The sequence below is a fragment of the Myripristis murdjan genome, chromosome 6 (assembly GCF_902150065.1).
Source record: "Myripristis murdjan chromosome 6, fMyrMur1.1, whole genome shotgun sequence".
In the NCBI taxonomy this organism is placed as follows: domain Eukaryota; kingdom Metazoa; phylum Chordata; class Actinopteri; order Holocentriformes; family Holocentridae; genus Myripristis; species Myripristis murdjan.
In genome coordinates this window covers 7,572,801-7,587,965 of record NC_043985.1, presented here as the reverse complement: position 1 = coordinate 7,587,965, position 15,165 = coordinate 7,572,801, and the positions used below count along the sequence as shown (strand labels likewise).

General features: G+C 40.2%; 1 protein-coding gene across 3 annotated transcripts in view; it reads right to left on the bottom strand.

The window, feature by feature from the left end:
- Positions 1-7,056: 7,056 nt before the first annotated feature.
- Positions 7,057-15,165, bottom strand: part of zc3h18 (zinc finger CCCH-type containing 18) — a 41,046-nt gene continuing 32,937 nt past the window's right edge. For 2 of the 3 annotated variants that reach the window (XM_030053756.1, XM_030053755.1), the window contains exons 17-19: positions 11,147-11,246; positions 10,270-10,366; positions 7,057-8,520 (exon numbers count right to left, since the gene is read on the bottom strand). In XM_030053756.1, the coding sequence (XP_029909616.1) occupies positions 8,286-8,520; positions 10,270-10,366; positions 11,147-11,246 (432 nt within the window). In that variant the 3' untranslated portion in view covers positions 7,057-8,285. The remainder of the gene's footprint in view (positions 8,521-10,269; positions 10,367-11,146; positions 11,247-15,165) is intronic. The other variant, XM_030053757.1, reaches the window with a different exon arrangement.

Genomic DNA, 15,165 nt, shown 5'->3' with positions numbered 1-15,165 from the left:
AAAGGTACTGATAACATCTTGAAAAAAAAAAAAAAATGCTGTCAAACAGGAAGGTTTGTAGCGTGTTGCTCAAAGGGGATCACTATATTCTCTGCGGTCTGTTCTTATCCCTATCAGATGACAAGGTGTGCTCCAAACTTTTATTTTGAGCTTCTTGTAGACCTGCACGAACATCTCAGTCCTGAACGGGGATGCACATTTCATTTGAACCAGCGTTCACTGGTTTTTCAACTGATTTTTGCACCAAAGACCCTAAGTGCTAAATTGTTTGATGTCATACTTTAAGGAACTGAGATTCGAATTGCTGAAATTAAAGCTTGATGTCAAAATGATCACTCACACTTCTCATTTTGCTGTGGGGGGGCCCCTTGAGGACCTCAAACCACTGGCCCGTTGAATTATAAAGTTTGAAGAACAAATGCACAAAGAATAGCCGTTCAAATCAAGAGATGAAACCACAACGTTGTGTTTTATTCTATTCTTAACAAAACGCTTGAGAACCAAAAAAAAAGTAAATCACAAATAAAAAATCGTGAGCTCTTGTCACGCCAGCTGTTTCATTCGACTTGTTTTCACTCTAAACCGAGCAGATGCAGCGGCCCGCAGTGTCCGACTTGCCAAGACAGAGGTATTTTTATGACTTGTCTCGCTGCCAGCAGAAATTCCATCAGAGGCTTGCTCGGCATGTCAGAGAACACCGCAGAGTCTCGTGTAAAGGAAATGAGAGCGCCGCTATTGTCAGTGAGCCGCAGAGCTCTTAAGAAGACGTCACCCTCTGTTGATCTGATGTGATGATGTGGCTCTGTGACATCAATCAGTCTTCAAGGTCAAGTTTTTTATTATTATTATTATTTGTTCATACTCTATGGGCTTCCTGTTGTACTGAATGGCGCTGTATTGCATAATTCTATTCTATTCTATTCTCTTGTGGCATGTCAGAAAAATAAAACACTTGACCTCTGTTGTATTGCTGCCTATTCTCCTCCAGTGTCTAAGGGGTAAAACATGTGTGGACTTTCTGCTCTATTGTATCGTGCTGTGTTGTATTTGCGTGATACTGTATTGCATTGTGTTGTATTGTGTCATTCTGCTCTAGCTGGACAGGATGGTAACATGACATGCCAGAAACCTATCTCACATGCACACACACACACACACACACACACACACACAGAAAAATAGAATGCACTCTGTAATGAACACCATACAGGTAGATCAGTCATAAAAAAGCGATGGGCATGGAAAACTACCCCTCACACACACACACACACACACAGTCAGACAATATGCAAATCTTGTAGTGCAGCGCAGTCACACCCAGCGATGTAGCAAGTGTTTCTGGGGGTTTGGTAGATGACGCAGCACCGTTGAAGCTGTGATCGTTGGCGCACCACAGTCATTAACAACAGAGTTCTGATAAACCCTCGTCGCCCATGCCTGCTCTGTCCGATTCACCCAAACAACGCTGTGAGTTGTTTTTTTTTTGTTTTTTTTGAGAGAGAGAGAGAGACCAAAGCAGCTTTAGGTGCTCTCATAACACTTCACTAATTATTGAAGATGTATTCAAGATAGCGCCGCTTGATTGGCAGCCTGTTGTAACACTCACTTACATTTCCTTATCTTATTCCTTATTTCTATATTTTTCCTATCTTTAATTAATGTTGCTGCTGCAGCACTGTGAATTTCCCTGTGGTGGGACTATAAAGACTTATCTTAACCAAAGTTATTATTTCATTTTTCATTATCTTTTGTTTGTATTCTGTTTTGACTCCTTGTTTTCAATTTCGGTTTCTTTTTTAAAGCATGTTTGCTAATTTGGTTTTTATAATTTTTTTTTTTTAATGTTTGGATTTTGAATAGTTTTTATTAGTTTCAGTTGGTTTTAGTCTTTTGTGTAATTTGTCTCAAGTTAGCTTAAAAAAAGTTGGAAAATTTATTGTGTAATAAAAAGCCAACAAAACATTCCCTTAGGAGAGATGAACAACCAAATAAATCTACGGAGACAAAAACGAAAGATTTTTTTTCTATAATTTTAATTTATTTTAGTAAGTTTTGTAAATGCACAATACAGTTTGTTAATTGCTGTTTTTTGTAGCACCTCATTTTTATTTTTATTTCAGTTTAGGAAAATGTTTTTGCATAGTTTTCTTTATTTCATTAACAATAATAACCTTGATTCCAACTCATTTATGAAACTAATTCAAATGGAGCAGGCGCTTTCAGCCGGGGGTCTGAAGGTGCTGCAGGTCGTCCCTGATTGTGCATTTACTAATGGAGTTTGAATGTTGGAAGGGATTCTATTTATGGCTTCTTGTTTGTTACCAATCAAATTCATTCAAATATAAGAAATTTAGAAAAGTCAAGGAGTTGGGTGTGTCATCAACATCTCATGTGCCCAAAAGCATCAGCTTACCGGCTTGCATCTGACAGTAACTAATCGATTATGCTGATGACAACGCCTCTGACACTGACGTTATCATTTAAGAAAAGCAGCCTAAAGTGTTGGGGAAATTGATTAAAACAGTTATAATAAGATGAAAACAGAGCCGTGTTTCATCATTATCCCCATCTTCAATTTACCATTCACCATTCTCAACACAAAATTGACATTTAGCATTTATTGAAAGTAGCCAAAAGGGTAAGAGTAACAAAAAGTAACTGTAAAAAAGAATTATGAAAGAATTATGCATATGAATTAATAATGGGAGTGATGAAATGTGAACTGAACTGAAAAAAGGGTGGTAAATTGTCAGTTGATTTTATAAACTTGATTGACAGTTTATCGGAAAGAGTGTTGCTTCATCATTCATAATACGCAGTTGGCATTTATCATTTACAGCGAGCAATTTGTGTTACTTTTGCCCAAAATGTTATTTTGGCCCTAAAATTACCTGAAAATTACATTTTTTTTTTAAAAATTACAAACAATATCTATATATTTTAAATTAATAAAATCATCTATTTTAAAGGTCAGATCAGTGATACTGGCCCAGATTGCTTGTGGTGAAATGCTTGTGTAAGGTGTCTGAACACAGCCCATTCCTCATTTTGTTGAGGGCCCCGTGGAAGACCCTGAGGGACCCCTCCCTGGGTGGTCTCTGCACCCCACTTTGAAAACCACTGCATTGAAGTCAGTGTGATCTAGTTACATAAGTCAGAATCAATCAAACACTTCATTTTTTTTCTTATTGTAGCATTTTCGAGCAAACTGACTCAACTAAAACACATTTGCATTGTTTTGTCATAAAAAAAAAAATTCCCCCAAGATGCAAACGTATATTTTCATTTCTAATACTGAAACTAAACAACCATCCAGCCATAACAGAGGGAACCTCTGTGTGTGTGTGTGTGTGTGTGTGGGGGGGGGGGTATGTCAACAAGAGTTAAGGTAGCAGTGCGTCAGCAGGGGAATGCCCTCCATTCATCCAGGAACAGTTACCATAAACTTTCCCATGATCAGTCTCCACTGCACATGCACCAACGTGTTCACCACAGCTGCCATGTAGTCGGACACTGTGTTGATGCCAGCGCTGGGAGTAATTATGTTACTTTTACTGGCATTACTGTAGTTAGATTAGTTACTTTTCCTAGTAACAAGGTAATGCAAGGGAGTTACTTTTACTGGCATTACTGTAGTTAGATTAGTTACTTTCCTAGTAACAAGGTAATGCAAGGGATTTCGTTTTAATTTGCAGTGATCACATTACAGTTACGGTTCTAAAAAATTCTCCTTACTTCTGTTAGCCACTTGAGCATTGGACTTTTTGAAAGACATGGTATTTGTGGCATGGTCCTTTAAGACAGATGACCTCACTTGGGCTGTCCTGGGCTAAATAAGGCCTTGTTCAGACTGCAGGTGAATCCGATTTGTTTCTCTAGTCAGATCTTCAAGACAGATTGTTTGTAATGTTATTTGCAAGCGATCAGATCGGATTTGTGCGTACAGACATCATCACCCACCTATCTGCACAGGTTGCCATGGTAATAACCAGTGTTGGGCACGTTACTTTTAAAAAGTAATTAGTTACAGTTACTAGTTACTTCTCCCAAAAAGTAACTGAGTTAGTAACTGAATTACTCCACTATAAAAGTAACTAGTTAGTAGTAACATAGTTAGATTACCAGTTACTGAAAAAAATAATGCCGTTGTTCCCATCACTTTAATGACAGAGGCGTTAGTAACTACGTACGCTGGTGACATGGCTTTCCAATGTGGAAGCAGGATAGATGTCCCGAGGCCTCTGCCCAAAAGTGCCAGCAGATAATTAATTTCAGTGTCCCTTGTGCTCTGTTTGCAGCAGCATGGATTTTGCCCTGCAGCTCTGATGCACGTCCGTCACTCTGGATTTGGCGTCGTCGCTGTGTGTCATTTTGTGAGCGACACAAAAGACAGTTAGAAAACCAATTTGAGCATCCGTACTGAGATGCATCGGTAGAAATCCGGTTGGAATCATATTTCAAACCACATTCAGTGTTCACACTTGAACATTCTAAAGTGGATTTGCGCCAACCTTAGATGTGAGTTAGCTAACCCCAGTCCAGAGCACGGTTAGCACGGAGTTTTCAAGACTAACCCTGGAATTAACACAGAATTAACCACGGTGCTGACTATAGCCAGTGTGAAATGGGGCCGGTGGCAGCATTTTGTGGATTTCTGTGCAGTGCAGTCCCGGCAGCCTCCCGTTCTCTCCCATTCCTTCTCTCTCTTACCAGTGTCAGCTGGTTGTTGCCACCATCCAGCGTCCCTTATTCCCCTTGAACTTCCCTTAAATAGGGAAAGCACAATTGCCAGTTAGGCTCACTTAAGTTACTTGCATTTTTGTGTGGGGGGCATTCTTGGCAAAATAGTCTGTGGCCACAAGAATGTGTTGGTACTGGTTCTCATGGAGCTCCTTCAACTGGAAAAAGATTTTATCTCAGGCGTTTCATTCTACTTGTTCCAAGATGAGAATTTCCCTACATGGTTCTGCTTCACATGGCTGATCCTCACACCATCCCTGACTATAAAGAATTACTCAAATTTGGCTCTCCCAGTCCTCACATTATGCATTTAGGCCACACAATTTTTGGTACCCAAGAGGCAACAATGGAAAAGATTCCATGTTTGGCATTTCTAAAGATTCATAGGCAATACTAAACCAGTGTGGTGGACCAGTGGGTCCCCAAAATTAGTCACTCATCCTGCTGACAATGTTAGTTGTGCTACACTATAGCTATTTAACCAGAGCCCAGGGCTTAGGTTCTGGGCAAGAGCAGTAGGTGTACCACCCAGGCACCCACACAGGCACAGAGGGATCAGGCATTTAGACGTTCAGAAGTTTTCTTATGGATAGCGAAAAGATATGCCAAATCTTGAGCTGGACTTCAGGAGTGCAGTGGTGGGGTGGGTGGATTGTAGCCACTGTCAGAGAAATGTATGTGTCAGCCAACTCTGTTGGAGAGACCAGTGGCGGTTCTGCCCATGCTGCCGCCCTGGGCGAAATTACTGCCTTGCGCCCTTCTGTTTTAGCCGTGTGTGCGCGTGCGCGCGCGCGCGCAGCGAGAACTTCCAAGCGATAACGGCCGTTACCGGTGCGCCCCTCTGGCGGCTACACGCGCCCCTCCCAGAGCAGGGGCGCCAACACCTGCACAAATACCTTTTTTGGAAAAATACTTTTTATATGGACAAAATCTTGTTTGCATAAAAAAAAAGCCACCGGTCAGCATCAGGCAGGCCGGCCGCGGCACCGGCTTGATGCTTACAGGTGCCGCGCCCACCCGGTCAGGTCTGCCGGATCTGACAGGTGAGCGGCGCACACAGACTGCCATCCTCTCATTATAAATCAACTTTTGTTCATACGCGGCTGCAGCAGCACAACGGACAATGACACAGACAACATGGTTGATTATTGACTGCGCAATGTGGCCATTTGCCGTAATTGCGGCATCAGGCGAGCCTACCTACTGGTTTATATGCAAGCACAATACATGTGTAGACCCCAATATTAGACGAGGGCGTTTTTTCAGGGCATTTTCAATGGAAAAAATACTGTCTTATATTCAGATGAATACGGTAATAGAAAACTGCTTTGCAGCGAGGATGATTTTTTTTTTTTTTTTTTTTTTTTTTTTTTTTGCGCTCATGCCGCCCCCCACGTGACATGAAAATATGCCGCCCCGGGCGGCTGCCCGCTTCGCCCGTGCCTAAAACCGCTACTGGGAGAGACTAAAGAGAAACCATACCACTGCGCTCAAATGTGAAACACACAAAAACAGAACATGCATGACACCACATTCCTAATGCACAAAAACAATGCATGCATATGGCCAGTTGTTCCTCATGAGCGGCTTATGACACTAACACAGGATAAGTAAGCCCCAGGCTATCCTCAGCCTCAGGCTAGTTTGAGAAGGCGTACAGATTCCAGTTTCAGCTCATCCAGCACAATTCATCAACCATTTACTTGCTATTATTATTTACACTACTGTCCCTTTTCCCAGGCATACTTTTCATGTTTCAATAGGCTATGTTTTTCCCAACTTCCAGGAATTCACTCATTTCAGCACTGTACAAAAATCAAATTGCATAGACTTGAAACTGGCTTGAGATAGGTCATGAATCACGAAGAAGCTGCCCATGTTTATTTTTGTCAGACTTAATCATTGCATGGCAATTCAGTTTAATGCCCACATTAAGGACTTCAACATTGGCTGCAAAATCAAACCAAGAAGACAAATGCGGGCATTGTGAAAAGGATGGTGGGGCTCGGGCTGCTAAAACATGCATGTGTAGTCTTAGAGGATGTCCCTCACACAGCAGTGAGACTTTAGATAATAATTAATTTATACAATATTATTCAGAGAAAAAAAAACTTTTTCTCATAAATTTGTGAGATTTTTCTTGTCAATTTACCACTTTAATCTCAAGCTAGTGGCAAGGTTGCGTTATGTATGAATCAACATTTTAACACATCCTGGGTCTAAAAATACCACACTTATCCATCAGTGTCAATGCTGGTCATCGTATTGTGCCATGAAAAAATGTTAGAGCAGAGAAAAAGCATGCAACGGGCCTTCTCTTTATCAAAATAGTTTATTTAGAAGCCTTTTGTCACAAAAGCAAGACAGATACATCTTGTCTCCGAGTGTCCCCATTACATCTCTCATACTCTGTCAACTAAAAATGTGAGACAAATAAAATATTGGTTTATCACTGGAGAAGAGCTAAGAAGAAAACAAAATGCTGTAGATTTAAAAAAAAAAAAAAAAAAAAAAGCAATACTTCACATCACTGTCAAATTGTTTTCTATAATCATAATACACTTGCGAGAATCTTATAACTTGCTATTATTGTACAAGGGTATGACAGTGATCACTGCCCTAACACACAGAACACAGACCAAGAGTAGAGAACAAGTCCTTGTATACGACGGGCCCGCTCTGAACACAGTGTGAGTGGCTTGTCCTCACGGGCCGGATACAGATGCTCGGGTATTTGTGGTTTTGTACAAATTAACCTTGTGAAGCCTCGTAGGCTGTCAGTCCATGAGCGCCCAGCTGTTACAGAACCAACAGAACCGTCAAACCACTCAACACAAAGCAAAAGATGGAAAAAAAACAAGGAAACTTAAGATAAGACGCGAGAGACTGAGACAATAAAAGGGGGCAGAGAAAGACAGACGACTGGTAGTACACTCAGTGTGTATAAATTTGTCTTGTTCATCAAACACACGACATGAGGAAGGAAGAGTCTTCCTTTTCACTGAATGGACCAGAGTGGATAGTGAGTGATGAAGTGCACTTCGCTACCAATCTGTTTCGGCATTGTAAAATCTACAACAATGGGCGCTCCGTTCCAGCGCCCCCACCCCGCAAAATGCCTTTGTTCTCTCTCATTTCCCGACAGCGAGGTAAACTGTGCCTGAAACATTCAAAGACTTACAAGAGGAGCAGAATTAGGGCGCACGGGGTGGTGAATGACGCTCTAAAATGGAGAGCAGCCAGGCCTTTCGCTCAGGGCACACAAGGAGAAAATGATTTTGTGGCGGCCACTTTTGTTCATGAAACCACTTATACGACAGCCTTTATACATTGTGAACCAGAAAACTTTTTATTTTTTTAATTTTTTTAAACACATCCAGTGAGATGCTACGCGTCATCACTGAAGGCAGGGGAGGGGGTGGGGAAGAAAGGTGGGTTTTTGTCGGTGGTCGCCCCGTCCCGTAACCCTCACTGTTGCCGCGGCAGAAAAGGCCGTACAGGCAGGCAGGCTCGTAGGCAGGCAGACAGGTGAGGCGCGGGGGCTTTTACTTAGCGGGGATCTTCGCTCTCTTTCGGGCGATGGCGTCCTCGACAGCCTTCAGCTGTTTCAGCAGTTCCTCACGACGTGACAGTGTGTTGCTGGGTTTGTTGGAGCCTGAGCCGGAAGCGGAACCTGAGCCCGAGCCGGCGGCCGGAGCCGAGCCCGGGGCGGCAGGCTTGCCTGAAGGCGCCGCAGGGCCTTTCCCAGATGACTTCACAGGCGGTGACAGGGGGCGTTTCCTATGGATGGGAAGTGGAAAAACCAGTAGTTAGGATTGGATGTAAATAGGTATGGAGGTGCAAGAGTCCTGGGATCACATTATGATTACAATACTGAATATGCAAAATATTAGAGAACATATATATATATTACATAGGGGGCAGGGTGATAATTTTCAAAGACCACAGTTGTTTTTCTCATGACAATTGTTGATTCCCTAATGCCAAAAATCTGTATATATATATATACATGTATATATACATACATACATACATACATATATATATATATATACGCATACATATATATATATATATACGCATGCATATATATATATATATATATATATATACACATGTGTATATATATATATATATACACATGTGTGTATATATATATATATATATATACATGTGTATATATATATATATATATATACACGTGTATATATACACGTGTATATATATATATATATATATACATGTGTATATATATATATATATATATACATGTGTGTATATATATATATATATATACACATGTGTGTATATATATATATATATATACACATGTGTGTATATATATATATATATATACACATGTATATATATATATATATACACACACATAAAAAATATAAAAAAAGAAAAAAGAAAAAAGAAAAAAAAGGCAGTATCACTTAGTTCCTATGATCACAATTTCATAATTCAGTCAAACAGGTTGCTCTATTGTGCTCTAGTTAAAAGGTAAGATTAAAAGGTTAAAAGGTAAAATGCTGAAAGAGCCACTTCAGTTTGTCGCACACCTTCTTATCACAATCCGGTTTAACACAACAGGTTGTTCTAACTGCACTTATACAGGCCTGAAGGAGATATGCTGGATAAATCTGAGTTTCCACAAATTTATATATATATATATACCACAAAACAAAGAGTAGAGTACTTGCTCTGCTGAACTGTACAAAAACCAAAACAAAAAAAAAATGAAAAGAAAAAGAAAAGAAAAGAAAAGAAAAGACAAGAAGCGAAACTGATGCATTTTATACATTACGGCTAGTGTTTTTGAAATGTTGGCCTTTGTGATTGTACACACACAAACTTCACAGTCCATAATGGAGTACTGATTAATTTAAGAACAACGATCGGATTGTGATATCGCCAGTCATTCCCAGCCTTGATATATATCTGCTGGTCATTGCTGGCCATCGTAACTTGCTGATAAACTATATGATAACTATTCCATGTTTTTTTTCCTCCTTTTTTTCCAGGTGAGTCTAAACTCACTTGGAGCCTCATGTTGGCGTAGTGCACCTTTAAAGGAGCAAACTGTCTTTCTACTACAGGTGGTGAGTTTTTATTATAATTACTCTGTATCTTTGCAACTTTATTACTGACAAATATACAATAGTGCCATACTGTGTAGTACTGTGTAGTTTTGCTGCAACAGAGCGCTGTGAACAAAGAGAGAAGCATTTTTTTTTTCTCCATTCAACATGACATGCAGAGCTTGTCTCGGTGCTTCCACTTATAGGATATGTTCCTCATTCAGCTAAGATGTGGCCAACTTCCCCCTATTGTGCTGGCTGGCCTCAGAAAACATGGTAAAGGGTGGTGATAAGAAAAGTGAGTCACCAAAAGTCATCAGTAATGCAGAAATTCCTCACCGTGACTCTCACAGACCACTGTACTGCACTCATATTGTGCTATTCTGCGGTGCTGCAGGCTAAATACTGATAAATAGCTCAAATGGACATGGGCATTTGGACCGACCTGTCTCCCTGCGATGGCATGGGCCGGGGACCCTGACCTCTGGGCCGATCCATTCGAGGAGAGAGCGGGGGTCGGCCAGGTATTCTCCGATCGCGGCCTGAAAAACATTGACATCAGAGTTGACATTTTGAGGCTGGGACATGAGGCTCGTGGCCAACAGTTGGTTCACTCCATCATGCTATTGTGGTGACAACAGGGTCCTTTAAAAGGTTATAAAAGCTTCCATGACTTGACTCCCACACTGGACAAAATGAATCAGGATGTGGAATTCCATGAAACTGGAATTTGACATTTTAGAGGTTGATCAAGATTGAATCTTCCTGTGGATAGCATAAATGCCTTTTCAGTTTGTCATATGAATGCCAAAATATTTTTATTAGCCTCTGAAGCAGCATAAACAGCTTTATCCTCTTAAATGAAAGCCAGGAAAATGCTCATGTATCCTTGTGTGGAATCCAATCAAAATGTGACATCAGGATCACAGCCAACCTGTGTCATATTGATTAGCTGTACAGTAATTATGTATTCAATCAAACCAGAGCCAGTGGTAAAGGCATATAATATAACCGCTACAACAGTGTAATAAGTTCAGAAAATGACATCACCTTACAGTAATTCAGCTTTAAAACCAGGCGAGGACAACAGTTATGCCATATCTCGATATTACAATATCCAAAATCTCTGATGATATCTAGTGTCATATGACAATAATGACATAAAATCAATATATTGCCAAGCCCTAAAACAAACATATGCATCACCAGAAGCAGACACCAGTGACTGGCTAATTTTTAATAAAAGGTAAATATGGGTCCAACATGTCGGTCTTTGTTTAGTGTGTGTTGTCTGTTGGTGTAGTTTTGGACTTGGGGCTCACCTCTGTCTGGAGACAAGGCCATCCTCTTGCTGAGGGGAGAACCCGGCCTGTCTTTGTCTGAGGGCATGTATCTCTTCCTGTTGCCCCTGTCGCCCTGCTGCTGCAAAACCACACATTTGGGAAAGAAAAAAAAAAGATAGGACACACGTTATGACTGCATTACTGAATATGCAAAACAGAGAGAAAGATATGTAAGTTGACTGCAGCGTGGCGGCTCTTTCATGCTCAAAATTAGTTTCAGTTTGTCAGTGATGGAGGCAGCAGACCTGAGCCTCAACGTGTGCTGTTTTGATATCACTACTATTCTAGTGAAGTGGTGCAGGTGCAGTCATGCTAAGATGGGTCTATCCCTCTGAAATTTGAGCAAATGTGCTTTTCTTTGAAAAACAAATCAATATAGCAAGAAATGATCTGAGAGTAAACAAAAAAAACCAATAACAAATTACAAAAAAGGACTGCAGAATTAGGAAAAAAAAACACAAGCTTTGACATGAATTTTGTTCTGACGGTGAAACAAAACCTTTCAAAATCAAAGCCAGTGCAAGGGCTCCTAAGTTTCAGGGAGTTAAAAAAAGAACACTACGCAAAACTCCGAAGGCTGACTGAAGTGAGGACCTTTTGGATTCCACTGACCAAAACGAACATAAATGAATGAATGAATGAAAAAAATAACAAGGCAAGAAGACAAGGCCAATTAAGACAAAGAGATGTGATTTAAGAGTGTTGTAAACACACTATCTAAGTTATTTATTTATTTATTTGTATAGCCCAGAATCTAGCTAATCTAATAGCTGAAGTTTTGGAGGAATGCCACTAATGTGCATGAATTCTTCTTAAAAACAGTTACTGTAGCATCCTTCACTGCCATAAGTGATAACACATCATCACACAAATTGCAGTGATGGTCTGTCACTGCTCAGGTTTATATCCTTGTAAGAAGCTGCTGTCTGACAAGGGGAAAGATTTTCTGCAAATCAGTCCTCGCAAGTTTCATTCTCCATTTGGTCCGCATTTTTGGGGAAAAATATCATCTTCTGATGGCTAGGATTCAAACCACTTTTTTTTTTTTTTTTGCCACGCCTACATTGTTGAATGACATGGTGCTTCCTGAGGGCTGGACCTGCTCTCACACCCGGGTTGACTTGATCGGAATCTCTGCGAGACGCCTGATTGGCCGGTTGACAAATTCTCTGATTACACCTTCACAGTGTGATCAGAAGTAAACAAACACGGAATCAGAAAATTTGCCGATTTCTTCTGTTTGAGTAATGTTACATTGATAAATGAAAAGATGAACAATTAGCTGGTCTGAAGGTTAATGTTGTTGATATGCCTGACGACACAATCAGTTACCTTACTATGATTGGTGAAACGCTGACCAATCGTCTTGGCCCATAGGTGGAATGAGCTCTGACTGTGGTAAATCATCTACTTGAGACATGGCCAGGACCGATTAAAGCACAACTCACAGGGTCTGGAAACTGGCTAAGACATTTTTCACCTATAACTGCATCTGCAAGTTTTACTAATTAAAAAAGTGCAATGTGAAAGAAAGAACTGCTGCCTCACTGGATCACTGTAGGACTGTGTGTGTGTGTCTCATTTCTTCTACTCCACTGACGCAGCTAAGCATTGTTCTCACTATCTCTTTTCCAGTTATTTTGTTGGAAATGAAACAAGAAACCTCCCCTCTGGAAAGGTTTTGGTGTCAATGATCTGACACACACCCGGGTGCATGTGTGTTCTCATATGGCCAGAAAAGCCAATCTATGTGGGTGCCAAGTGGCAACTCTAAACCTGCTGGGCATAACCAATGCCTCTAGGATCAAGGGAATATATGACAAGCAAGTCAAAAAGCAGCTCAGACTCAGAGCACCGTGAAAACTAGGGATCGATATGTCCCTTGCAAGGTGCCCCAGCTGCCCTGGTCTTCCAAAATGAAAACCTCAGATATGGGATGTGGGAAGATTGGACACAATTAGTCAAATAAAATAAGATATCTGGAATATCAACATAGTGATTCACGGAATTCAAACCACCTAATTTAGAGCTGGGATGTCTCATGCCACCGTGGTTAGAGAGTAAACCTTCAGCTTGACTCTTGCTGAAAGACATTTAGCGGCTGTTAAGATGGGGGACTAAATCGTCATTATTCATTTTTCCACGAGAGGCGCGTGATGAAATAACCCCGGGAGAGTGATGTGACGTTTAGGTACCCTAAAGGTTCATTTATACTCCCTTTGCGTAGGAAAATAAATATGTCCATTTCAAGTGATGTAACTGTCACTACCTACATACTTTCACGCGCCCTTTCTGTTGGCATGGATGTTAAGCAATAAATCCACTAAGGGGCAGCTTGGAGTCAAATGATTCTGACAACAAACACGGTAATGGTGGAGGAGGTTGTCATAACGGGCCTGCTACAAAGAGGCAAAAGCTGACGTGGCGTTATAGATGGCGGTGGGCTGTGAGGTCATTCAACACATCACCACGGGCGAGCGGAGAATTCTTTTCTCTAAAATTATCAATGAGAAAAATTTCTTCTTCGTGTCACACTCATAAACTGGTCTCATTTGAACTATTGGCTATGCTGGCCCCATGATTGCCGGTGGTACTGCTCTGTTTTGTCTGTATGCATAAGCTTTCTGATAACACTGCCAAGACAATGAGCGAACTTTTGATAAACACACGTGCCTTGATTTATTTAAAATGACCCATTGTTACTGCTGCTGGAAGGGTTTAACTCATCATTTCCTGTGTCTAAGAGGGGTGTAAAAGGAGCAAATTTCAAGGTTTTCTTGAGAAGGTTAAATCACTATTGGAGTCAAACTGGAGTTCAGGGACCACCAGTTGTCCTTGACAGGGTCATAGGGGTTTCCCAGCAAAAGATGCAATACATTAGCTTAGCTTTTATGGTATTTTCTGAAAGTTAGCACAAGGAACTGTCTAAAGGTGGCTGTTTGATTATAATTTGTTGTAATCCTAATTTGACCATTATCACCTCTTCTGACTATTGGTATCTCCCCATCCAATGACAAATAACAAAATATTCTCAGAGGGGCGTCCTTTGGATCCTCTCAAATGGGGGTCCATGGTCTACTGTGCATGAAAATGTTTGGGAACTCCTTTGTTACGTCCATCAGCAATTATTTTTACTAAAATGAATATTACATTATCCTAGGGAGGGATGATGTCTTGACACTTCAGACTTTTTCTATAGTCTATGGCGGGCCTATTCAACTGGTAGCCTGCGGGCCATGTTGGTTTTGGGTCATTCCATGTCATTTCAACAAATGGCCCACGCACTTGGGTCTCAAAAAATCCTGAAAATCCAAAAAAAATCATTATTATTATTATTATTATTATTATTATTATTTTTATCATCTCAAACATGGGGTTAATTCACCACTCATGAATATTGAAATTCCTCAATATTAGACCATTGTAGCTTCCTTCTGTGTCTTATATTCATTTATTGTTTATTATTTGTTCATTATTAACCTAAAATATAATTACTATTGCATCAGAAATGCATTTATTTGTCAAAACATAAAAATTTTCATGAACTTTTTACCAAATCTCTTAAGCTGCACATTCATACAGTTTGGGTTTTTGCTTCCAAATTTCCACAGTAAAGTACCCATTCTGAATTTCACCATACATAAAATATGCATTAAATTGACTTCTTTACAAACTGACACCATTTTTGGTGTGATTATTAAAATTGAAAAAATCGTAAAATGTAACAGAGAAATTCAGAATGGGTACTTTACTGTGGAAGCGAAAACCCGAACTGTATGAATGTGCAGCTGAAGAGATTTGCCCCATGTTTGGGATAAAAAAAAAAAAAAAAATGAAGAACTTGCATAAAGAAAAATGTTTTATATCCTAAGAAAGAGTAAGCTTTGAACTTTAAATTAAAACAGAGATCAGATTTTTTAAGACATTCCCACATGCAGTTATGGGCCAATGAAAATGTGACATGAAAACTTTTTTTTGGATTTGGAGAAGCTGCCATA